General features: G+C 50.9%; 1 protein-coding gene across 3 annotated transcripts in view; it reads right to left on the reverse strand.

Moving 5' to 3' along the window:
* Positions 1-24791, reverse strand: part of SMARCB1 (SWI/SNF related BAF chromatin remodeling complex subunit B1) — a 40956-nt gene extending 16165 nt beyond the window's left edge. Inside the window, exons 1-5 of one of the 3 annotated variants that reach the window (XM_070065951.2) lie at positions 24513-24791; positions 20035-20146; positions 18097-18226; positions 15054-15191; positions 12772-12899 (exon numbers count right to left, since the gene is read on the reverse strand). In XM_070065951.2, coding sequence (XP_069922052.1) covers positions 12772-12899; positions 15054-15191; positions 18097-18226; positions 20035-20146; positions 24513-24605 — 601 coding nt within the window. In that variant the 5' untranslated portion in view covers positions 24606-24791. Of the gene's footprint in view, positions 1-12771; positions 12900-15053; positions 15192-18096; positions 18227-18353; positions 20147-24512 lie in introns of all 3 variants that reach the window. The other 2 variants (XM_070065950.2, XM_089322954.1) reach the window with 2 other exon arrangements.
* Between the last annotated feature and the right edge of the window lie 1308 nt (positions 24792-26099).

The raw sequence follows: 26099 nt of genomic DNA on the forward strand, positions 1-26099 counted from the left end.
TAATTATTTTTTTTCTCTTGGCTCCCCGCTTCCTTTGACTCCCTGCCCAGCGGCACCTGCTTCCTCCACAGCCATTCCGCCTCCCCTCCCACTGTCCCTTCCTCCTTCCCCTTGTCGTCATCACAGCAAGCAAGAAAAAAAAAATTAAATTTTTATTTATTTGAGAAGCAAAGAGACAGAGAAACAGACAAAATGGTCCTATCTGTTAGTTCACTTCCCAAACACAACAGCTGGGAAAGGGCTGGGCTAAGGCCAGGAGCCAGGAGCTCTACCCTGGTCTCACACATAGGTGGCAGGGAACCAAGTACCGGAGCCATCACCCACTGCCTCCCTGACTCTGCAGTAGTAGGCAGCTGGGATGCGGAGTTGGAGCCACGATGTGAATCCAGCCACTACAATGTGGGGCTGGGATCCTAGCTGCTAGGCCAAACACCCACTCGCAAACATTTTTGCAGTCATCTGGGGAGTGAACCAGTAGATGAAAGCGTGCTCTCTCTCTGTCTCTCATCTCTGTCATTCCGCCTTTCAAATTAACCAAGAAATCTTTAAAAAATATAAACTTTTTGAGATGGTTGACTTATGATAGTTTGACTTACAACTTTTTCTTTTTTTATTTGAAAGGAAGAGTTAGAGAGAGACAGACAAAGACCTTCCATCTGCTCGCTCACTCTCCAAAGGGTCGTAACAGCTGGGGCTCGGTCAGCCTGAAGCCAGGAGCCTGGAACTCCATCCAGGTCTCCCACATGGATGGCAAGGGACCATCATTGGCTGCCTTCCCAAGTTCATTAGCAAGGAGTTGGATCAGAAGTGGAGCAGCTTGAACTGGAAACGGCATTCACATAGGATGCCAGCATCACAGGTGCTAGCTTAACCTTCTGTGCCACAATGCCAGCCCAACTTACAACATCTTCATTTTGACGAGGGTGCAAAAGAGATTCACAGTAAGTAGAAAGCAAATTTCAAATCCACGTCTTTTCCTGAGCTAGTGCTAGGTGGTCCAATCTGCTCTCATGATGCTCCCTATCAGCACACTCATCTCAAGGGGAAACACGCAGCACTCCACACAGTGTTGCGGATCTGTGGTCAGTACGCAAGGTGGAGTTAAGTGCACACTGGAGTCACGATATTTTCAATTTATAACAGGGTCACAACCCCACCGTAAGCTGAGGAGCATCTGTAATTAGATTCACAAGAGTTCTAAGGAATAACATAAGAGATTTCAGGTGCCCTGTGCCCAGTTTCTCAATGGTAACAACCATAAAAGAGTATAATCTCACAGCTGGGGAGATTATATCGGTACCCTCAAGACACAGGGCATCCGTGTCACCACCAGGATCTCCCCCAGTGTCTTTTTGGAGCCACGTATACCTCCCTTCCTCCCCCCATCCCCCGCCGGCTCTCATCTCCACTTCCGTAAGCCTTGCATTTCAAGAATGCCACCCAAATGGAATCACACACTATGCAACTGCTGGGAACCAGCTTTTCTTCACTTGGCAAACATGACTAGGGATTCATTCGAGTTGCCACTTCCTTCTTGCTACCGAGGAGCACTCCACGTTATTCACCCACTAAATAACATCTTGGTTCTTCTTGGCCTCTGGCTATCACGAACAAAGCCGTGATGAATATGTAGGGGGTGGCTTCTACAAACCTAAGCCTTTGTTCTTCTGGGTAACTGCGGGGCCATGTGGCTGCTGCATGTTTAGTCTTTCAGACAAACGCGAACATGTTTTTCAGAGCATTGAGCCTTTTCCATTCCCACCAGCAACGAATGAATGGCCCACTTCTTCCAGCCACTCTGGAATGAGCCTGTCGATTTCATTTCCATTTCCCTGTGGGCCAATCCTGTGGAACATCTTTTCTATGTTTATTTGCCATGTGTCTCTATTCTTCAGGGAAATGTCTCTTCATGTCTTTTGTCTACCTACTAATTAGATCTTTGTCTGCTGTTGCTTTCTTTCATTTTTTTTTTTTTTAAGATCTACTTATTCCATTTGAAAGGCTGAGTTCCCAGAAAAGGCGGTGGTTTGGGGGGGGGGGGGGACGACATGACAGACACAGAGAGAAGAGAGATCTTCCATCCACTGGTTCACTCTCCAAATGGCCACAATGTCTGGGGCTGAGTCAGGCCAAAGCCAGGAGCCAGCTCCTTCCAGGTCTCCCATGTGAGTACAGGGGTCCAAGGACTTGGGCCAGCTTCCACTGCTTTCCAGAGCTGCATTTAAAGTGGAACAGCCGGGACTTGAACCAGCACCCACATGGGATGCTGGCATCACAGACAGACTTAACATGCCAGACTTAATGGCCCTGCTGTTCCATTTTCAAAGTTCATTCTATGCAGTCTAGATTCCAGTTCTTTTTCAGATATGTGGTTTCCAAATACCTCTCCTCCCAGCCCCCACCCCAGCTCATCTTTTCACCCCCTTAACACGGTCTTCTGCAGAGCAGTCTTTCACTCTGATGAAGTTTAGTTTTTCACCATTGCCTGCGATGGACTGTGTGGTGAGGGTCTAAAAATGCTTCCTCCTCTAGCCCCGGGAGCCCCAAGATTGTCTTACCTTTTCCTGAAAGTTTTAGAGTTTGATATTTAAGACATCAAAAGCTTATTTTATTAATTTGAAAATCAGGGAGACAAAGAAATCTTCCACTCACTGGTTCACTCCCTAAAATGACTGCATCAGCCAGGGCTGGGCCAGCCCAAAGTCAGGAGCTGGGAACTCAATCCAGGTCTCTCATGTGGGGGGCAGGGACACAAGTACTTCTTAGGATTTGTGTAGGTATGAGGTTTAGCTCAAAGTCAAGTTACTTGCATATAGATACTCAGTCACTCCAGCACGATTCTGTTCAAAGGGCTATCTTACCTCCATCTGTTTCTACTTACACCTTTTTCTAATTCCTGGGGCAGATCAGTGTGCAGCTATTTCCGGATTCTCAGTTCTGTCCCAGTGACATATGCATTTGTTGCTCCACCAATGCTACACAGTTTTGTTTACAACAACCAGAAGAAGATCCAGGCTTCTGGCTTCGAACTGGCCCAGCTCCAGCCACTGCGGCCATTTGGAGAGTGAACAAGTGGATTTAAGACTTCTCTCTCTCTCTCTCGGCCTCTGCCTCTATAACTCCGCCTTTCAAATAAATAAATTTCAAATAAATCTTTAAAAAAATCTATATGTCTTCAGGCCAGCACTGTGGTGTAGTGGGTAAAGCCTCTGCCTACTGTTCCAGCACCCAACGTGGGCACCAGTTCCAGTCCTGGCTGCTCCACTTCTGATACAGCTCTCTGCTAATGTGCCTGGAAAGGCAGCAGAAGAGGGCCCAAGTCCTTGGGCCCCTGCATCCATGTGGAGACCTGGAAGTAGCTCCTGGATCCTGGCTTCACATAGGCCCAGCTCCAGCTGTTGTGGTCATATGGTGAGTGAACCAGTGGATGGAAGACTTTCTGCCTCTCCGTAACTCTGCCTTTCAAATAAATAAATAAATCTTTTAAAAAAATAAAATAATCTACATGTCTTTTATTCCATTTTCTTGCTGTACTGCACTGGTTGGAACGTCTAGCATGATGTAGACTGAGAGTGGTGACAGCTGACATCCTTGCCTTGTCCCCAGTCTTAGGGAGAAAGCATTCAGCCTTTTACCATTCAATGATGTTAGCAAAACGGTTTTTGTAGATGCTTTTTAAATTTCTTGCTCTGTTTTTCTTATCATGAAAAGGTACTGAATTCTTTCAAACACTTTTTCTGTATCTTTTGCTATGATCATGTGATTTTTCTTTAGTCTGTTAGCATGGTAGATTACCTTGATGATCTTCAAACAGTGAGCTAGCCTTGCATCACTGGAATAAACCCCACTTGGTCATGGTAAATAATTCCTTTTTTGTGTCTACATTCAAAAGGATATTGCTTAGTACTGTTCTTTCTGGTACTGTCTTTAGGTTTGGTATCAGGGTAATACTGGCTTTATAAAACAGAGTGGAAAAAATCTCTTTTATTTCTAGAAAAGACTGTATAGAATTGGTGCTAGTTCATCACTAAGTCTTTGGGAAAATTCTCCGACAACGAAGCAATCTGAGCCCAGAGATTTTTTGAGGAGTTTTAAAATTACAAGTTTTAGGCCGGCGCCGCGGCTCAATAGGCTAATCCTCTGCCTTGCGGCGCTGGCACACTGGGTTCTAGTCCGGTCGGGGCGCCGGATTCTGTCCTGGTTGCCCCTCTTCCAGGCCAGCTCTCTGCTGTGGCCCGGGAGTACCGTGGAGGATGGCCCAAGTGCTTGGGCCCTGCACCCCATGGGAGACCAGGATAAGTACCTGGCTCCTGCCTTCGGATCAGTCTGGTGCGCCGGCCGCAGCGCGCCGGCTGCGGCGGCCATTGGAGGGTGAACCAACGGCAAAGGAAGACCTTTCTCTCTGTCTCTCTCTCACTGTCCACTCTGTCAAAAAAAAAAAAAAAAAAAAATTACAAGTTTTATCTCCTTAATGGTTACAATTCAAACTGTACATCTGATATTGGGTGAGTTTTGAAAGAACATGTTTTTCAAGGAAATGGCCTTTTTTATGGTAGCTGTCAAATTTCTGTGTGTTCCGTTGTTTGCAGTATTGCCTTCCTCTTGATATATGCAGGGTCCACAGAAGAATTTGGTTTATTCCTGGTACTGGGAACCTGTGTTTTTCTTTTTTTTGGCCAGTCTTGCAAAAGGTTGTCAATATTATTGCTTTCCAAGTACCAGCTATGTTTCATTTATTTTCTCTCATTTCCATTCTCAATTTCATTGATTCTTGCACTTTGTTTAGTGAGGTTCTTCCTTCTGCTTGCTTTTCTTTTCTTTGGCTCTTCTTTTTCTCAGAGGGTGAGATGGGAGCTTAGGTAACCAACCTGGGGCTTTTCTTGTTTTCTACTGTATGCACTAATACCACAGATCATCCTCCCGGTACTAATTAGCTGTATTCTCCAAATCTTGATATATTTGCATTTTCATGCAGGTCCATGTATATATATATATATATATATATTTTTTTTTTTTTTTTTGACAGGCAGAGTTAGAGACAGACAGAAAGGTCCTCCTTTTCCCATTGGTTCACCCCCAAAATGGCCGCTAGCATTCCCTTTTCTGTTGGCTCACCCCCCAAATGGCCACTTCCTCCTGGTCTCCCACGCGGTTGCAGGGCCCAAGGACCTGGGCCATCCTCCACTGTCTTCCCGGGCCACAGCAGAGAGCTGGACTGGAAGAGGAGCAACCAGGACAGAACCGGTGCCCCAACCAGGACTAGAACTCATAGTGCCGGTGCCACAGGCAGAGGATTAGCCTAGTGAGCCACAGTGTCGGCCAGTCCATGTACATTTTTAAACTTCCCTTTAGACTTCCTCTTTGAACCATGAATTATTTAGGAGTGTGCTGTTCAGCTTACAAGTATCTGAGGCCCCTGTGGCTGGAGAACACGTTCTGTGTGGTTTCCATTCTTTCACATTTGTTGGCTTGTTTTATGACCCTTAATATGGTTTCTGTGGTATGTACCACAGGCACTTGAGATGAATGCATATTCAGCTGTGCTGGAATGTTCTATAAATGCCAGTCAGATGCTGTTGGCGATGCTGTTTTTGAGTTCTTTTATCATCTTGCTTATTTTCTGTCCAGTTGTTTTATATTGTAGGAAGAAGAATGTTGACGTCTCCTGTATAACTGTTGATCTATTTCTCCTTTCAGCTCTGCTGTCTGCTCTGTCCTTGGTGGATTGACTCTACTTTTATCATCACTTACTGCCCCTCTCTGTCTCCAGTAAATGTCTTTGCTTCTAAGTTGCTTTATCTGATCCTACATGGGCATCATGTAGCATTTTCCATCTTTTTACTTTCACCTAGTGATTTCATTCTACTTGAAAAGTTTCCTGTGGCTAACATATAGTTGGGTTATTTTGGGTGATTTTTTCTGCCAATCTCTATCTTTTAACTAGTAAACATTTATGTCATGGTTTAAGTCTATCATTTTTTTTCCTGTTTTTTCTTTTCTTTCTTTTTTTTTTTTTTTTTTTTTTTTTTTTGGACAGGCAGAGCTAGACAGTGAGAAAGACAGAGAGAAAGGTCTTCCTTCTGTTGGTTCACCTCCCAGATGGCAGCCATGGCTGGCGCGCTGCGCCGATCTGAACCAGGAGCCAGGTGCTTCCTCCTGGTCTCCCATGCAGGTGTAGGACCCAAGCACTTGGGCCATCCTCCACTGCCTTCCTGGGCCACAGCAGAGAGCTGGACTGGAAGAGGAGCAACCGGGACAGAACCCGGCGCCCCAACCGGGACTAGAAACCGGGGTGCCAGCGCCACAGGTGGAGGATTAGCCAAGTGAGCTGCGGCGTCAGCCTGTTTATTTCTCTGTTTTCTTGCTTCTGTCTCCCGGTGGGCTGGCTGAGTATTTTTTAGAATTGCACATTGATTTATCTATAGCACTTTTTAAAAATAATTGGATAAAATGTAATTTCCAAGCAAGGCTTCCGCAAAACATCTTCTGACGAAAGATTAGGAAACACTGCTAAAGTACTGTTCAAAACAGCATCAAGGAATCAAAACAACCAGATTTATAGAACAACCACATCTCCCCCGAGACTTCTGTCACCAAATCATCCCAAAGTAAGGGGACAGAGGCATTTCCTGAGCTGTCCAGGGAACTTGCTGAGGACACTGCTTTGCCTGCTCACAAGGAAGCATCTTTGGGAAACAACCATCAGTGGCCGCTGTGGAGGAAATGAGTGACATGGGGAGTGCAGCCAGGACATGCAGCACGATGTTTTCAAGTGCTGAAAGAAGAGACCACTAACAAAGACCCCCACATCCAGTGCAAAAAATCCTTCAGGAATATTCTACAGACAGTTGCGGATCTACCCTAAAAGAGTGGCTAAAAGGAAAATGATCAAAGACACTTTGGAACACCACGAAGGGACAAAGATAAGCAAATACAGGAACAGATAAAGTAGTTTTCCTTCTCCTCTTGGGTTTTCCAAATGATATTTGACAGTGGAAGAACACTTGGAGAACAGAGTTCTCTATGTTCCCAATTACATGCTATCTACAAGAAACTCCTGTGAAGTATAAATGAAATAAGTAGGTTGAAAGTAAGAGGATGGAAATGGGTATCTCCTGCCAATATTAACCAAAGGAAAGTGGGAATAGCAATGCTAGTTCAAAGCAGGCGTAAAGGCAGGGAATGCTGACTTATCTGCTTATTCTGCATGAAATATTAAATTCTGCACAATGCCAGCATTCCTGATGGTGGTTATCAGTCAGCCACTGTTCAGACAGCACGTCATGGGGACTCCATCACTGCCACAGCACAGAAAGGTGGTGTCCTTCTCTTTTGGAGTGCTTCAGCAAAGCTCACCTGTTTCCTCCCTATCAAAGAGGTCTTGAACTTCATTCTCCGACTTGGGGCCCACATCACCTGCTGCCGGGGTCGCCTCATGGCTAAAGGGAGACCACAAACCCCTCCAAGCCTCTCTCTTGTGGTTTCATCAAGGTGCTCACTCTTTGTGTCTCCTTCTAGCTGGGACTGATGGGGCAGGAGGGCCAGTAAGTGGCCCATTTGCATTTCTCAGTGGTTCTCTAAGTGTCAGCTAGCACAACAGCCTATCAGCCCACGGGTTTCTTTATTTCACCAGTTCAAGTGCAGTGTAAAAACCTGTCTTTATGTCCCTTTTCCCACCCTGACTCATAATTTCTGAAACACTTCTACATACATTTAGAATCTCATCAGATAGCATCATCATTTCCACTTCAAATAGCAAATGTAATTTGGAAAAGCCAAGAGGAGAAGGAAAGCTATTTTATTCATTTTTTAAGTTTTACTCATTCATCTGTTGAGCTGAAGAGCAGAGTGACAGAGATCTTCCATCTATGGGTTCACTCCTTAAATGCCTACAACACCTGGGGCTGCACCAGGCAAAAGGAACACCATCTGGCTCTCCCGAGTGGGTAGCAGGGCCCAAGCACCAGGGCCACCATCTGCCGTCTCCCAGGTGCATTAGAAGGAAGCTAGATGGGAAGTGCAGGTGGAACGTGATACAGGATGTGGGTGTCCTGAGTGGCGGCTTAACCACTGAACCACGATGTCCACCCCAGCTATTTTATTTACACATATTTTTGCTTCCTGTGTTCTTTCTCCCTTCTGATATGCCAAAATTTCCTTTATTATTTCCTGTCTTTTAGCCACTCTTAGGTCTGTAGAACGTCTCAATTTCCCCTCCATTCCTGAAGGATATTTTCATTGGACGTAGGAATCTATGAACAGTTCTTTTCCTTCAGGAATGGATAAACAGCAGCCGTTTCCTCTGGCTTCCATGGGCTCTGATGAGAAAGCCACAGTCCTGCCTTTCACTATGCAGAAGGTGGCTGCTTTCTCTGGCTGCTCTCAGCATTTCTGTTTAGTTTTCAGAAGTTTACTTATGATGTGTCTTGGTGTAGACTGCTTTGTGTTTATTCTGTTGGAGCTCACTCAGCTTCCTGAATATGCTATTTGTCTTTTAAAAAAAAAATATTTCAGAGGCCGGCCTGTGGCGTAGTGGACTAAGACTACACCTGTGGCACCGGCATCCCATATGGCACTGGTTCTAGTCCTGGCTGCTCCTCTTTCAATCCAGCTCTCTGCTATGGCCTAGGAAGGCAGTGGAAGATGGCTCAAGTGCTTGGGCCCCTGCACCCTCATGGAAAACCCAGAAGAGACTTCTGGCTTCGGATCAGCTCAGCTCCAGCAATTTGGGAAGTGTCTCTCCCTCTGTAACTCTACCTCTTTATTAAATAAATAAAATCTTAAAAAAAAATTATTTCAGGGGCTGGCACTGCGGCGTAGCAGGTAAAGCCGCCACCTGCAGTGCTGGCATCCCATATGGATGCTGGTTCGAATCCAGGCTGCTCCACTTCCAATCCAGCCCTCTGCTATGGTCTGGAAAAGAAGTAGAAGATGGCCCAAGTGCTTGGGCCCCTGGACCCACATGGGAAACCTGGAAGAAGCTCCTGGCTTTGGATCGGCACAGCTCTGGCTGTTGCAGCCAATTGGGGAGTAAACCAGTAGAGGGAAGACCTCTATCTCTCTGCCTCTCCTTCTCTCTCTAACTCTGACTTTCAAATAAATAAATAAATCTAAAAAAACTATTTCAGCGAGAGCAAAGGCAAGATTGGCAGAGAGAGTATGTGTACTCCCATCTACCAGTTCACTCCCCAGATGCCTGAAATGGCTGGATATGGGGCTGGCTGCAGCCAGAAGTCAGGAACTCAGCCCAGGTCTCCCGTATGGGTAGCAGGGACCCAGTTACCAGAGCCATCATTTGCTGTGTCCCAGAGTCTGCATTAGCAGGAGGCTGGAGGCAGGAGCTGAAGTGAACCTAGACACTGATACGGGACACATGGTATCTCAACAGGCCAAATGCCCACCCTGATTTGATTTTTTTTTTGAATCCCAAATGAGCTTATGGATACAAATCTCTAAACATGTGCCTCTGATAGCCATGCCCTACAGTACAGATCCTGGGGAACTGATCACCCCACTGCCTGTGTGCAGGAATGGATCCCACACCTATTCCTGAAGGGCCTCCTTCCCTCCCCTCCTGGGTGAAGGCGGCACGCAAGCTCCTATCAGGCCACTCGGCTTTTTGGGACATCTGAACCTTCACTTAGTTTAGCTGACTGTTGGTGTGGATGACACCACTTTACCAGCTATAAGGACTTTTCCACAAAGACAGCTTCAAACTTATCATAGCCTGCTGCCTACCAAAGCTTGTCTGAGACAGATCTGGATTATGAAGGTTGCTTGTAGGGCAGGTGGTCCCCACGCTGCTGCACACTGTTAAGGCCCTCTGTGACAAAGACACTCATGCCCACTTTTAAGATTTGAGGGATTGGGCTGGGATCATGGTGCAGCAGGTTAAGCTACTGCCTGTGACACTGGAATCCCATTATGAGTGCCAGTTCAAGTCCCAGGTGCTCTGCTTCCAATCCAGCTCCCTGCTAATGCACTTGGGAAAGCAATGGGAGATGGCCTGAGTGACTGTACCCTTGCCATCTATATGGGAGACCTGATGAAGTTCTGGGCTTCTGGCTTTGTCCTGACCTAGCTAGCCCTGGCCGATGCAACTACTTGGGAATGAACCAGTGAATGGAAGACATCTCTCTGTTTCTCCCTCTCTGTGACTCTGCCTTTCAAACAAATAAATTAATCTGTAAGATTACTTGAGGGACGCCAACATTGTGACACAGTGGGTTAAGCTGCCACTTATACACCTGAATCCCATATCAGAGTGCCCAGTTCCAGTCTTGGCTGCTACACTTCTCATACAGCTCCCTGCTAATGTACCTGGGAAAGCAGAAGATAGCCCAGGGGTCAGCACTGTGATGTAGTGGGTAAAGCAGCCACCAGCAGTGCCATCATCTCATACGGGTGCCGGTTTGAGTCCTGGCTGCTCCACTTCCGATCCAGCTCTCTGCTATGGCCTGAGAAAGCAGTGGAAGACAGCCCAAGTCCTTGGGCCCTGCACCCGCATGAGAGACCCCAAAGAAGCTCCTGGCTTCAGATCAGCTCAGCTCCGGCCATTGTGGCCATTTAGGGAGTGAACCAGCGGATGGAAGACCTCTTTGTCTCTCTCTCTGCCTCCGTCTCTCCATAACTCTGCCTTTCAAATAAATAATAAATCTTTAAAAAGAAAGAAAAAAAGAAGACAGCCAAAGTACTTGGGTTCCTGCCATCCACACAGGAGACCCACATGGAGTTCCTGGCTCCTGGTTTTGGCCTGTCCCAATCTTGGCTGTTGTGGCCATTGGGGAACAAACCAGGGAATGAAAGATTATTCTGCCTTTCAAATAAAATAAATCTTTAAAAAAAGAAAAAAACAAAACAAAACAAAAAACAAACTTGTGGGGCCGGTGCTGTGGTGCAGTGGGTTAACGCCCTGGCCTGAAGTGCCAGCATCCCATATGGGCGCCGGTTCTAGTTCTGGCTGCTCCGCTTCCAATCAAGCTCTCTGCTATGGCCTGAGGAAGCAGTGGAGGATGGCCCAAGTCCTTGGGCCCCTGCACCCGCATGGGAGACCAGGAGGAAGCTCCTGGCTCCTGGCTTCAGATCGCCGCGGCTCCGACCGTTATGGCCAATTGGGGGTAAGCCATCGGATGGAAGACCTCTCTTTCTCTTTCTCTCTCTCTCTGCCTCTCTTCTCCCTGTGTAACTCTGACTTTCAAATAAAAATAAATAAATCTTTTTTTAAAAAAAACTTGTATGCACTTAAAAATAATCACATTGTCTAAATATAAGTATGTTCACCAGAAAAATTCTGATAGAGTTAGGAAGAAAATAAAGACACGTAGGGACAAGAATTTGGCTTCACAATTAAGATGCTAGGCTGCGAGATGCTCGTGTCCCACATCAGAGTGCCAGGTTTGAAGCCCAGCTCTGCTTCCTGCTAATTTGCACCCTGGGAGGAAGTAACTGAGAGCTCAAGTACTTGGGTCCCTGCCACTCATGTGGGAGACTCGGATGGGAGTTCCTAGCTTCAGCCTAGCTCAGTCTTGGCTGTTGTGGGTATCTGGGGAGTGAACCAGAGAACGGGAGCTCTCCATCTCTCAGATGAATTAATGAACAGAATGTAAAAGAACACATGTGTGTACTCTACCTTCTCAGCTGGGATGAATACCCCAACACTGCGGGGCACACATCCTCTGACCTTTCTGCCTACAGCCACCACAGTTATGTTCAAACCTTGGAAGGCCAGGAGGAACCAGAGGAGACAGCATCTGACCCAGGACTTGAGGGGAAGGTGAGTGAGGGCAAGAGCAGAGGCCTGAGAGCACGCAGGGACACATCAGAGGAGCAGGGTGGGAAGCGCAGGCACTGGACCATGGACCAGTCCAGGAAGTATCTCTGTCATCAAGCGCCAGGCCCTTTGGGTTACCCAGTCTCACGGAGAGGATGGAACTGCACATCCACGTTTTGCTTCTGTGGCTTGAATGTGGTCTGTCCCACGAGAGCGCAGGTTGAGGCTTTGGCCCCAGTGCAGCAGTGTTGGAAGAAGGCTGCAGTGGGAGATGTTTGGGCCCTGGGGATAGAGCCTCACGCATGAGTTAATGCCTTGCTCCCATAGGTCTTCACTCTCACGGGGCTGGTTTAGTTACCCGAGACTAGAAAGCAACTCTATCCCCATTTTGTCTCACACATGTCCACTTGCCCTCTACTTTCTGCCCTGAGCCAAAGCAGTACGAGGGCCTCATCAGAAACCACCACAGGGGCCAGTGCTGTGGCATAGCAGATAAAGCCCCCACCTGTGGTGTTGGCATCCCATATGAGCACCGCTTTAAGCATGGCTGCTCCATTTCTGATCCAGCTCCCTGCTAATGCTCCTGAGAAAGCAGCAGAGGATGGCCAAGTACTTAGGCTCCTGCACCCATGTGGGAGACCTGGAAGAAGCTCTTGGCTCCTGATCAGCCAGACTCTAGCAGTTGCAGCCATTTGGGGAGTGAATCAGTGGATGAAAGACTTTTCCCTCTCTGCCTGTCTGTAACTCTGCCTTTCAAATAAATAAATAAATCTTTAAAAAAATAAATTTAAAAAAACCATGACGATGCCACAGTGCAACCTTGGACTTCCCAGCTTCCAGAACCATGGGCCCAAACAAACCTCTTTATAAATAATTACAGTCTCAGGTATTGTGTTACAGCAACAGAAAATGGACTAAGACATAGGCTCAGAACCAGGACTGACCCCAGATCCACATCTAAAACTACATGAGTCTGCTAGCAGAGCCTGATGCCCACCTACCATTCATGTTCCAGGTGAAGGCGTCCCGCAGCTTCTGCCCGTCAATCTCCATGTCCAGGCGGATGGGGACGAGCACCTCAGGCTGGGATGCGTTCTCGTGGATCACAGCTGGGTCGTGGTCATCAAAGCTGAAAGTGGAACAGCAGCTATCATTAGTGAGGGCGTCACGATCCCTGTACCCAGGGCTCCAGGGGAGTGAACTGCCAGCCTCCCTCTCTGTACAGGGAGTCACTGCGAACCTGGCTGGAAGAAAAGAGGCTGCTTCTCACACGCACCTGTCAACCAATGGCCACCAGGGGTCTGGAGGCCATGGTCTCATGGGGACAGAAGGGGCCATGATGCCAAGCGCCAGACTGCTGGTGGCAAGCGCTTCACCAGGGCAGAGCTGACTGTTTCAAGGATGCTCAGGGAAGGGAAGGAAGCTGCTGCCCTGGGCAGCAGAACAAGACCCAGAAATGCGTCAGAGGTGGGTTTCGGGCCCACAGCAGGCAGGACATTCGCAGAAAGCTGTGAGAAAACAGGAGAGCATTTGCAGAGAGGAAATACTTGAGCAAAGGCTGAGAGGCAGGAGAGCGGAGGAGCTGAGGGAATGGCAGTCAAATGACTGAGAGCAGAGGGTAGATCCCATGGTGGTGGGGGATGGAGGAGATGGGACTGTAAGGCCAGTGGGTGTCCCAGAGCTGATGGCTCCCCATCTCAGGCTGCAGAGACTGGGCTCCATCCTGCAGCTCAGGAGGACAACCCGTGAGGGAATTCCGTGGTTTAGGAAGACAAAGAGGAAGAGATGACGCAGGCAAGCAGGGGAGACCCGGGCACCTGAAGAACATGGAGAGGGCTAAGATCTGCCTTGCCCTTAGAGTCTGGCAAACAGATAACAAACCAACAGGGAAGGGAAAACACACCTGGTGCCAGGTGCAACTGCACTGAGAAGTGAGGATGGCAGGGGGGTTACAGGTGCGGAGACAGGAGTGGCCTTCTAAAGGGGGAGGTGAGTGACACCCGAAAGGAGATGGGAGAGAGGGAAGATGGGGCAAGCCATGGAGACGGCGACAAGAAGTGAGCTCCAGCAGAGGGTGCAGGGCTACAGCTCCGTCAGTGTGAGGTGTGACCAAAGCGAGGAGGCTGCCATGCGTAAGGTGGCGTGAGTATGGTGGGGCTTGCATGCCCGCAGCCCCAGGAGAAGCCTGGCTTTGGCTCTGAATGTGCTGGCAAAGCTGGAGGATTCTGTGTGGAGCAGCTGGCTCTGCCCAGGGTGAGGACACCCACACTGGCTGCCAGGCTGAGGATGCGGTGGCGACACATGGCTGAGGCTGCTGCCAATACGTAGCCAGGGTTGGTGGGGAGCTGGCCAAGGCAAGGTCCAGGCCTGGATAGTCAAAGGGCTGGGCAAAGTAGGAATTTGCCAAGACTTGCTTCTGGAGGGAGAAAAAGGAAGGGGCTGAGAGAGAGAGAGGGAGCAGAATCCCAAGCCGAGTCAGCAGGCAGCAAGCATGAGGCCAAGGAGGTAAGGGTGGCGGCTGGGGCAGGCCTGGGTTACAGAAGGGAGGGTGGAGGCGGAAGTCTGAGAATGGCCCCAGAAGTGCTGGCATCCTAGCCCCTGAAACCTATGACCACAGCTTCCTATGGCCTAAAACAGGCCTGTGCAGGTGTGATTAAGAGACAGGTCCTCAGAGATGATCCCACATACCATCCCAGGGTCTTGGAGACAGAGGATGTCAATCACTTGGGGGCATGTGCCAGGGAAGGAGCCAGCGGCATGATGCGGCCACAGCTGAGGGACACTGCAGCCACCAGAGCTGAAGAGGCAAGGATGGGACTTGCCCTGGAGCTTTCGGAGGGAGCGCAGCACTGTTCAGACCTTACGTTCAGCCCAGTGAAGCTGACTTGGGATTCCTGGCCCCCAGAACTGCAGGAGAAGCGGTCTGTCCTGCTGAGAGCCACCTGCTTTGCAGGGGCCCATTCCAGCAGCCCCGAGGAAGTGACACAGTGGCAGTTACATGGATGGCCTTTAAACGGAGGGCAGAGTGAAGGCCCCAGAACTGCACCCCAGGAACACGACTTGAGTGGCTAGGAAATGGGAGAACAACAATGAGACACTGATGCAGGTGGAGCGGGGCAGCTGGGGAAGCCAGAGAGCAGCAGTGTCTGAAGACACCCAAGGAGACAGTGTTTCCAAGGAAGAGCAGGAGGCAGCAGTGCAGTGTTTTGGGGAACCCAAGGTCCTGCTGGGAAGGGGCGAGACGAAATGTGCTAGGGCCCGGGCGGAATCTGTGCAGGCTCACCAGAGGGGGAAGGTTCTCTTCTTGTCCCGGCCCATGCGGTTCCTGTTGATGGTGGTGGAGCACGGCACGGCGTCCAGGTGGTGGGAGCTGTTGGGCAGGGTGGGCACCCACTGGCTGTTCCTCTTGGCCTTCTGTTCCCTGCGGAGATGTGGCAACAGGGAAAAGAGAGCCATCACTACTCTGGGAAGGAGGCACCCCAGCGAGGGGGCTGGGGTGGAGACAGAGAGGTTCCCGAACATGAGCCTCACATGCTCCCTGAGGATCTGACTTTCCTCGGCAGGTGGCTGGCAGTCTCCGAGGGGTCGGAAGGGAGATGTGAGCATACTGTATGGCCAGCGTCAGGAACCACCGGCTCAGCTCAGACAGGCTACGATGGGGATCCGAGCTTGCTGACCCAGTTCTCAGCCCCTGCCCAAATTAGGTCCATGTTCTCATTTTTCCAGGTCTTGGGTGTGAGGTGAAGACTAATCACAGGATCAGAGCAAGACCTGCAGAACAGGAGACTTGCTCTAGTGCCCACTAAAATGGTTACCGTAAATCCCTTCTGTCCTCATCCACAATTGAGGGGTGGTGTTAAGTGGCCTCAACTTTAGAAAAAGAAAAGAACTAATGGGCCCAAGGCTAGGGCAGACCCTGGCCTGTGCCTCTGTCCTCCACCATAAATTTACTTAGATTTTAACCCTACCTCTGGGGTAGGACCCAGGAATGTGCATTCTTTACAACATCCATGGAAGATGCCAGGGCAGTGGAGTTTATGTGGAAACCCCAGCTCTCGACCCCTCCTCTTTCATGCCTGCCTGGACGTCCTCCTGGAGGCTGCATGGAGGCCCACTCCCCAACCCCGACTCCTGCCCTATCTCAAAGCAGTCCCTCTCTCATCTCTCCCAAGCCCTCTTGTCCGGCAGCTAGCTCAGGTGGGCAGTGCCAATCATATCACAGCTCACAGGTACAGCTGACATGAACCACATCCTCACATGAGCACAGAATCCCAGGACCTGAATTAAGAAAAGTCAACATTCCTTCTGCAGCAAGAGCCTCCTAAGACCCCCGAGAAGGGGTATCCAGCCTCTGCCCGAGTAGTTCCATAATGGACGAGAAGGCTGCCAGGCCCCCGGTAGGGCTAACAGGGCAGCCAGAAGCCAGCTCAAGGTGCTATCCTCCAACCTGTGCCCCCTCCTGCGTCCCCACCTCCAGGGATCAGGATTCCCCTGCCTCAGCTGGTCTTCATGTGACCCGATCATCAAGAAGCTGTTTACCACCCCATAAAAGGATCCAAGCTGACACATGCAAACTTGAAAGTGCTATCCATATGCAGCTAATTTCCTTCCACAACTTCCCCCGAGGGTCTAGGCCTCCTTGTGTTCTCGCCACATCCCCAGGGGAACGAGAATCTGCAGTGCACACGTCTAGTGTGCCGGCCGGGCTGGCGACAAGCCACTTTTCCTGGGCGAGTCATAAAAACAATCCCCAAGCGGAGTTGAAAGAGAAGCTGGCAAGAAATTATTTCCACAACCACGTCACTGCCAACAGTAACCCTTCCCCTCCCTCAGCGCTCCCTGGCTCGTGTGTGTACAAAAGCCCACTTTCTTGCGTGATGAAAGCATACGATAGTCTTATATACCACCTGCCTGAGGCGGCTACAGAAGCTACTCAATGATAACACAGCAAAGAACTTCAAGCAGTTCCTGGAGAATGGATTAGAAAGGTAAATGTATTTGTGGTGTTTTGAAATCCATGCATTGTTTTTTCATAATACCCACTTTCCAGGAACTTTCCAAAGACCTCATATGTAAGGGTTTGCCTTGGGGTGGTGGTGGTGGTGCTGTAGTGTAACAGGTTAAGCAGCCACCTGCAGTACCAGCATCCCATATGGGCACCAATTCATGTCCCGACTGCTCCACTTCCGATCCAGGTCCCTGCTAATGTGTCTAGGAAAGCAGCACAAAATGGCCCAAGAGCTTGGGAGACCTGGAAGAAGCCCAGCTCTAGCTACTGTAGCCATTTGGGGAGTGAACCAGCAGATGAAGATCCTTGTCTCTCCCTCTCTCTGTTAACTTTGTTCTTCAAATAAATAAATAAATCTTTTTTTAAAATGAAATTAATGAGCTAGAGAACAAAAAATATTTGATGTCATACTGCTTTACAAAAGACTCAACCATCTAGAGAGCTAACTCCAATTCTTCACACAGTGTTTTTGTTGTTGTGACTGTGAATGCTAAAATTGACAAAGACAAGCATTCTTCCCGCATTTGCTTACTCCTCAGACATACTTCTGGAGGTGGGTCATCATTTATTTACTCATCTATTAGGGTATCCAACAGATGAATCTGAATGTGGGTGGGCACTGTGGCACAGAGGGTTAAGCTGCTGCTTGGGACGCCTGGACCCCATATCAAAGTTGCCGGCTTGATTCCCAGCTACTTCACTTCTGATTTAGCTATTATTAATTAATAATATGCACCTGGGTTGGCCGGCGCACTTGAGCAATGTCACCTATGTGGGATACTCAGGAGATGCTCCTAGCTCCTACCTTTGGCCAGGCCCAACAGACCTGTCTGTTGCAGGCATTTGGAGAGTGACCCAGCAGGTGACAAAATCTCTTGCTGTCTGTCTGTCTATCTATCTATCTCTTCCTCTCCGTCATTTTGCCTTTCAAATAAATAAGTAAAATCTTTAAAGTGAAATGAACCTGAATGTATAGGCTTGAGATAGTTCGTAACAACCCAATTACCTGCCTTTTCAATTTTCACTGCAAAGACTCTCTTAAAGCTTCCGAGTTTTTTACACATTCAACCCTACTGCTGTTTCTTCTGAGAGCTGATCTGAGTCAATACGTTTTCAAACAATTCTGTCCCGTTGTCGAATCTCTACTGTCAAGGCATTCCTAACCCGTCTCCAGGATTCAGAAGAAACTTAGAAACCCAACTAACAACATCTATAAAATGCTGGAAAGTATTTCAGTTCCACTTCACACCAAACAATTCATAAGCACAAGAAAACACCCTGCGGGTGTCCGGGGCACGGCCGGCCAGGAGAGCGTTACCTGAGGTAGGTGGGGGGCTCCGTGCTGATGGACACAGCCTTGTACTTCTCATCGTTGCCGTCCAGGATCTCTTCCACCTCTGAGGCTTTTAGCAGAGTCACGCTGGTAGCAAGGGTCGTATACCCATGATCTGTAAGCAGAGAGCAGCGCTGCGGTCACCCTGCTGGTGGCAGGCGCAAGCAGCAGCCAGCCAACTGGATCCAGCACATCAAGGTCCTCACATGCGGGAGGTGGGAAAAGCAAGGTGTCAAACTTACTACTGCCGAATGCTGGCCTCTTCCAAAAGGGCAATCTGGCCTGAGCGCTTTAGTTAGCGGTCCTCCTGCACACAGGCTCCGTGGACACTGATTTGGACTACTCTGCTGCCAGGGCGCTGGCTCAGCGCACAGGAAGTGTTCAGGGCAGCGGTGGCGGCGGCAGCGGCAGCAGCAGCCGCAGCTCCAGCACGGCACAGCCAATGGGGACTCTAGACTGCAGGACATGTGCTCTTGGTCCCCTCTCAGGATGGGGAGGGAAGGCCCCAAAGGAACACCCCATTGGGAAGAGGTCTGACACCACTGTGATCCACAACAACACGAAGCAAGGGAGGGTGATGGAATGAGGGATGAAGACGCCTTTTCTTTTAAAACAAGAGCCCAGAGAGTGGGAGCTGCTTCAAACCAAACAGGACTTCTTGTCCCTGAGCCAGTCCGGATGTGGGGTCTGGGAAGCAGGACAGATTCTAGGCAGCTCGACCCCTAGCTCTTGTAAGGCACCTTGGTCAAGAGCTGCTACCTGCCTGTGGGCCCAGCCTGGCTTCTCCTGGAGAAATCAAGTGGTTAAGGGGGAAGGGTCTCTCCAAAGCGCAAGGAAGAGTCGCCAAGACATCACCCAGGGACTCGCAGAGGGGAAAGCAAAGCTAGGAAGGCACTGCGGGAGTGACCGGCGCTCCACTGAGGAGGAGAGGGACACAAAGGAAGCGCTCTAAGCGAGTGAGTGGAAATGCGACAGCAGCAGATCAAACAGCAGCTCCGGCTCCTGCATTAAAAGAACCACGGCTTTGTCCGCAGCGGACTAAACCACAGCAGCACCTACGGGCACAACCAAACAGGACAGACTGTGCAGCACCACACACGCGTGCACACAGCCAGCCACACACACACACAAGCCAGCCACACACACACACGCTCACCCAGGCCCAGGGCAGCTCTCTATAAGGCGCCGCTGTCAAATGCAAAGCAGTTTCACCGCCTGCCAAAAGGCACTGTGTGCAAACCCAAATGTCCCCGTGGGAGGGTCTCCCGGCAAAGCCCCTGGAGTGTCTGAAGAGCATCCTTCCGCCCTGCACAGAGCTGCCGCAGCCCAAAGCATGCTCGTGCCACTCGAGTCGGGTGGCTCCCCCTAGCAAGCCCCAAGCACACCGTGCGGCCCACGACGAGCAGGGACATGCACACACGAGCATGAGCGCGCTGGCTGCCAGGATGTAGTGCTATGGGATGGATGCGCTCTGAGAAGCAAGCGGTGAAAGCCCCAGAGGGGAGTGGGAGCTGAGCCACCACCCGCCACTCGGGCTACATGGAGGATGAGTGTGGTGACACGCCCACAGCAAACGGCAGAGCATCGCAGCAGTTCCGAAAACGTTTTGAGACCAACATGTCTTCACGGCACCTCCTACTGTCCCGGCCCGGCCCCCGCACACACCCCTAGTGCGCCCCCCCCCTCCACTTTAGCGGTTCTGCCTGACACAGACAGCCACCAGCTCCCGGGGGCACACAACCTGAGCTCGCTTGCAGGGCGGCCCGCCCCCGGGACACTTGCTGCCCCGCTACCGGCCCAGGCTGCAGTGAAGACACTCTGGAGTGAAAACGCTTTATCTTCATGACATAAGCGAGTGGTTTTGAAACAGGTTTACAAACCCTCGTGAAGACGCACCCTTAGTGTTAGGTTTTGTTTTTTTACCATGTGACGATGCAACTATTTTCTTCCTCTCTTCCACAGTGGCTAGTCGCCTCCAGAGCGAGGGGTATCTCTTGTACAGAGAACCTCGGAACATACGGAGGTAGTTTCCCACCTATGAGTAAAGCAAGAAGGCTCATTATGAGGGTCGTGGCTTCACGCGGAAGGGGAGGGTCCTGGTGTAGAGGCCCCAGCGACAAACAGGCCTTGGGGTGGCCCCCAGGCTCCGGGCTTTCGGCAGCAGTAAAACACATTTCTGCTGACATCGAGGGTTCAACTGTGGTGCACATCTGGCCCGCATCTGTGCATGCAGACAACAGGACCAAGCTCCGACAGGCCTGGCCACATGTTCGCAAGGGAGGCCTCCAGAGCTCAGCCAGAAGCCCCCAGAGTTTAGCAAGCAGCTCACAGGAGTTTTATTTCGGACTAAGGCTCTCTGGCACTTTCCAGAAATGTGAAGCTTCTTTGACCTTCTTTTATCTTAAGAAGATGACTTTGATATTTTTACGATGTAATAAACACCAAAAAGGGCTTTTAATTTTACGCAGATGCAGGGTAATTTCCTCCATGGCCCGTGCTTTGTTTAGTAACAAAACTCAAACCAGGGAAACCAAAGGAATTTTCCAGAATTTAAGGAGCACTGATTGGCAATCACCAGACTGCCATACAAAACATTACTTCCCCAAACAATAACTTCGGTCTGCTTGTAGCAAATAATGGAAGTTGAACTTTCTTCATGAAGAGAAAATTAGCCCTAAAGTTTTTATGAAGATACCCCCATTGTCATGATGACTTTTCAAAACTGATTGCTTGAGAGTCATAGTACAGGGTATGGCCAGTGAGGACTGGTGACAGGTGCTGGCTCTACCTGTGATCTGGACTCATTTCCCTATTTCGGGTCTCTTTTATCAAATGTTTGGTAACTCTGAACTTCACCCCACAAAAGACTACTTCTCAGGGTGTAGAGGGTTAAGCCTCCCATATGAACACCGGTTTGAGTCCCAGTTGTTCCACTTCTGATTCAGCTACCTGCTAATGTGCCTGGGAAAGCAGCAGAGGACGGCCCAAGTGCCTAGGCCCTGCCAATGAAGTAGGAGATCTGGATGGAGTTCCAGCTTCCTGGGTTGGCCTGGCCCAGACCCAGCCACTGGGGAATGAACCAGTGGATGGAAGATCTCTCTGCTCTCTCTCTTTTTATCTCTCTCTCTCTTAGTAACTCTTCCTTTCAAATAGATAAAACAAATCTTTAAAAAAAAAAGTCTACTTCAATGATTTTTCCCATTTTAGCTTGCCAGCAATGTATATCTACTAAATAAAAATGTTTATCCCAACCAGAGCTGGGGCCAGTGCTGTGGCGTAGGTTAAGCCTCCACCTGTGGAGCCCGCATCTCACATGGTTGCCGGTTCGAGTCCCGGCTGCTCCACTTCTGATCCAGCTCTCTGCTATGGCCTGGGAAAAGCAGTAGAAGAAGCTCCTGACTCCTGGCTTCAGATTGGCCCAGCTCTAGCCATTGTGGCCACTTGGGAAGTGAACCAGTGAATGAAAAACCTCTCTCTCTCTCTCTCTAACTCTGCCTCTCAAATAAATAAATCTTTCTATTGCTGTGGAACCTGCGATAAAACAGTCACAGTGAGTTTACTTACACCCCACACACACAGCACAGACCCCCTTGTTGTCATTTGCTTGTGTGTCATCACCATCCAAGGGTAAAAGTACGTGTTCTGAAAAGAAATTAAGGGGCGGGTGCTTGGTGCAGTGGTCAAAGATGCCACCTGGGACACCTGGCATCCCATAGTAGAATGCCTGGGCGTGGGTCCCAGCTCCGCTTCCAATTTCAGCTTTCTGCTAGTGTACACGATGGGAAGCACCGTGTGTTTGGTTCACTGCAACCCACATGGGAGACCCAGATGGAGTTCCAGGCTCCTGGCTTCAGCCTGGCCCAGCCCCAGCTGCTGTGGTCAACTGGGGAGTGAACCAGAGGATGGAAGAGATCCCTCTCTGTCTTTCAAATAAATAAAAATAGAAGGAAAAAAAGAAGAAGAAAGAAAGAAATTGACAACAGTGCCCTGGTCACTGCCTAGGGGCTGCAGCGCTCCGGGACACCCAAGGCCCCCTCAGCGCACAGGGTCCTGGGGCGCCCTTGGCCTGGCTTTTCCCTGGCCCAGCTGTAGTCTCCTTGGACCCGGGTTTCCCAAATGTAAAATGAAGATGCTGGACCTAGGGATCCCTTAGGGTCCTCTCAGCTCTGTGAGCCTGGCCTGGTGGAAACTGCTGCTTGCAGATGCTGGGGGAAGGGAGGCACGCACGGCACCTGCGGGTTTCTCCCGAGGCAGCTCCATGGATGACACAGGGAGGCACTGGGTGTGTTGCTGTGGCCAGCCCACCTCTCTGAATGCACTGCTTGTCTCCCAAGGGAAAGGAACTGGGTCACCCCTTCCACACTGCGCCAGGAGCTATTGGGTATCAATGTCGTGGGCAAGGTGGGGTCTAAATCCCTATTCCAAGTCCTTGCCTTTTACCTGGAGAAGCATACTAAGTAGAGGCACAAATACAATGCACAAAGTGATAAGGTTTATTGAAAGGGTAAGGAAAACATACACATACTTGGGCACTGCTCAGGAACAGAGTGGGTCAGAAGGGGAGGGAGGTACAGAACGGTGCCTCAGCTCCTTATCTCATGCTCCTCTACAGAGACAGACAATGAGCGAGCGAGCGAGCTCCCCCTTTCTAGACTCTTAGGAGGTTAGACAGTGTACTGGTCAGGGCTTGCATCCCATAGGAGTGCAGGTTCATGAACTGGCTGCTCCACTTCTGATCCAGCTCTCTGCTGAGGCCTGGGAAAAGCAGCCAAAGATGGCTCAGGTGCTTGGGCCCCTGTACCCACACGGGAGACCTGGAAGAAGCTCCTGGCTCCTGGCTAAGCCCTGGCTCTTACAGCCATCTGGGGAGTGAACTAATGGATAGAAGATCTCTCTCTCTCTTGCTCGGTAGCTGATTTTTATAAAAATAGTAAGACGACGATGACAACAAAGAAGAAAGGGGAGTGGTTACATGGTACTGTCTCCAGGTTCCAGATAAAGGGAGATATATCTTGGGAAAGGGGTTATTTGACTGACAGGTAGGCAGATAGGATCACACAGGGCAGGAGAGGTATAGCCCTGATCCATCAACCTGTCTTACCCCATATCATCAAGATAGTGCTATGTGGCTAAATTAAGCTGCCACCCTCAATGCCCCAATATAAGCTCTTGGTCAAATCCAGGCTGCTCTACGTCCTATCAAGCTCCCTAATACCATCTGGGAAACTAGTGAAAGATGGCCACAGTGCTTGGGCCCCTGCCACCCATGAGGGAGACCCAGATGGAGTGCCAGGCTCCTGACCCAGCCCTGCCATTGTGGTCATTTAGGGAGCAAACCAGTGGATGCACTTCTCTCTCTCTTTCTCTGTCTCTCCCTCTGTGTGTAACTCTGCCTTTCAAATAAATAAATAAATCTTTAAAAAAAAAGAAAAAGAAAGAAAAAGTACCATCCACTCAGAATCAAGGCCAAACTGCCTCCTTGTGCACTCATTAAATCAGGTAACACAACCTCCCCGACATCCTCTACCTGAACTCCCCACTGCCTTTTCCATCCCGCGTGCAGGCAGGCGCCTACAAACCAGGGAGGCTCTCCCGAGCCCCGGTGGCTCCACAGCCACTGGTTCCACTCCCCCAGCACAGCCGTCTTGGGACGGCAGCATCTAAGCGACAGCATGAAAAATGCAGTGTCTTTGCCCTTTGTGCTTTATAAAACCGGTGACAAAGAAAAAAGGCTGAAGTCCTGATGCTACCGACACCTGTGATTGTCCAACGCCAGGCAGGCGTTACGGGGTCCTCCACCACAGCGCGGGCTTTAGAAACGTGGATAAACGCTCCACGCAGATCCCACCACCCAGACTGCTGTGGCTTCTGCAAGACCATGGCGGCCCCCTGGGCTCGCTCGCTCTGCCCCTGCGAAAACAGCCTCAGTTCACCTCTCCGCAAAGCGTCAAGTGAGGCTTTCAGCACTGCTTTAGGACCCAGCTCAGGAGGCCCCTGGCCCGGGGCGGGGCGGGGGTCTTCTCCATGCAAAAGCAAACATCCTTAAAACAGGGGTCACAAAACCGTCTCCCCCGCCCCAGCTTCACGGGCTGCGGACACAAAGCGGGACTGGGCCCCTCACTCAGTCCCTGGTTGGCGACCCTAGCAATGGGTGGAGGGGGCGCGCGTGAGGTTCCCACAGCCCCTCGGGTGCCGCAGGACACCCAGATTCCCTGCGCCCGAAGCCCCGGCTGCAGGGAGCTGAGGAGGGCCCCGCCCCCGACCACGCCCCCCGCGCGCACGCGCCCGCCAGCCCGCCCGCGGCAATGAATGGGGGGGTGCGCGCGCTCCCGGCGCCCAGGCCCGCCCCGGGGCGCCCGCGGGGTCGGGGAGGGCGAGGAGACGCCTTCGCCGCGGGCTACCTCGGAGCCGATCATGTAGAACTCGCCGTCGTCCTCCAGCTGGAACTTGACGGGCTTCTGCCCGAAGGTCTTGCTCAGCGCCATCATCATCATCGCGGCGGCGGAAGAGGGAGGCCGGAGCCGGGCTGCGGGGAATCGGGAGGGCTGGGGCGGGGCCCGGGCGCGCCAAAGCTGAGGGGAACCGAGGCCAAGAAGCAAAGGGCGGGCTGGGCGGGCGCTCGCGCCACCACCGGGCTCCTCAGACGCCGCCGCCGTCGACGACCAGGCCGCCCTCAGTGCGCCTGCGCGGGCGTTGACGCCGACGCGCACGCCGCCGCCCAGACAAAAGGCCGGGCGCGCTCCCGCGGGCCCCTTAAAGGAGCCACGACCCGTTTCCTCTGCCTCCCAGGCAACTTCCCAAATAGAAATCTTCTCACGGACAGAAATAGCCACGATGGCCTTGACTCAGGCAGTGACTTTCCCAGTCTCACGGCCAGGGCTGGAATTGAGCCCAGGAGAGGAGACATGAAGTGAGGCTTGATGTCGGGCCGGAGGACAGAGCGACATCTGCAAGTCTGAATGGCGTGGCGGCCGTGCTCCCGGCTTGGCACCGCCACATCCCACCTCAGACCGCAGCGGCCCATCCCAGCTCCAGGCTCACAGCTGTCCCTGCGGCTTTGGGAACGGGCGGAATGACAACACTGGGTGGGACTGGCACCAGCAAAAAAAAACTCTGAGGCTTGGCGGTATTCAAAGGCCCAGGTGCTGTTTGCTTTGGCTGGCACTTCAGAAGGCTGTGCAAGGAACACCTTCTCCCTGCTTCCCTTAAGTCTGCACTCGGGTGTCTGCAAGTCCAACCCTGTGCTGCTGCCCCGTGGCACGCACAGCCCAGAGCCGGCGGGCTCCTGTACTAAGGCAAACAGCAAAGCAATCCGTGTATCCGGTGGAACAATGCAGTGGATTCAAAGTAGCCCACTAATGGAGTAAGTGTTTGGCGCAGTGGGTAAGACACCCTATGGGATACCCGCATCCCATATCAGAGCACTTGGGCTCGAATCCTGGCTCTGCTGACTCCAACTTCTTGCTAATGCACACCCTGGGATATGGGAGAGCTAGATGGAGTTCCTGGCCTCAGCCCTGCCCAGCCTCGGCTGCCCTGGGCATTTGGGGGAAGTGGACCAGTAGATGGAAGATCTCTGTCTGACTTTCAAATAAATCTTAAAAATTAAAAAGACAAGCCTGCTACTGACAGTGTCGTACGGTTCAGTCTAATAAAATGGCAGCTCTGATAGGCAGGCACAGTTATGGAGCAGAGGTAGGTGAGACTAGGATGCAAGTTGGTGCTGCAGTTAGGAAGGGCCCCGGAGCCCTGAGTTCTATTCCCAGGCCTCGCAACAGCGGGAAGCCAAAGCATTTCAGGATCGGGGCTGGGGCATGGCACGATCAGATCAAATGACCAGCACTCCAGGGTGAACTGGGCAGGGAACAGGGAACCAATTAAGAAACCATTGCAAGGGTCTGACGAGAGACGTGGTGGAGGAATGGCACAGGAGGGGACCCTGAGCCAGGCCTCCCAACCCTGGCTGCACAAAGAGAGACCAGGCAGGC

The sequence above is a fragment of the Oryctolagus cuniculus genome, chromosome 21 (genome assembly GCF_051225735.1).
Source record: "Oryctolagus cuniculus isolate XC-2025 breed Fujian yellow rabbit chromosome 21, ASM5122573v1, whole genome shotgun sequence".
NCBI classification, from domain to species: domain Eukaryota; kingdom Metazoa; phylum Chordata; class Mammalia; order Lagomorpha; family Leporidae; genus Oryctolagus; species Oryctolagus cuniculus.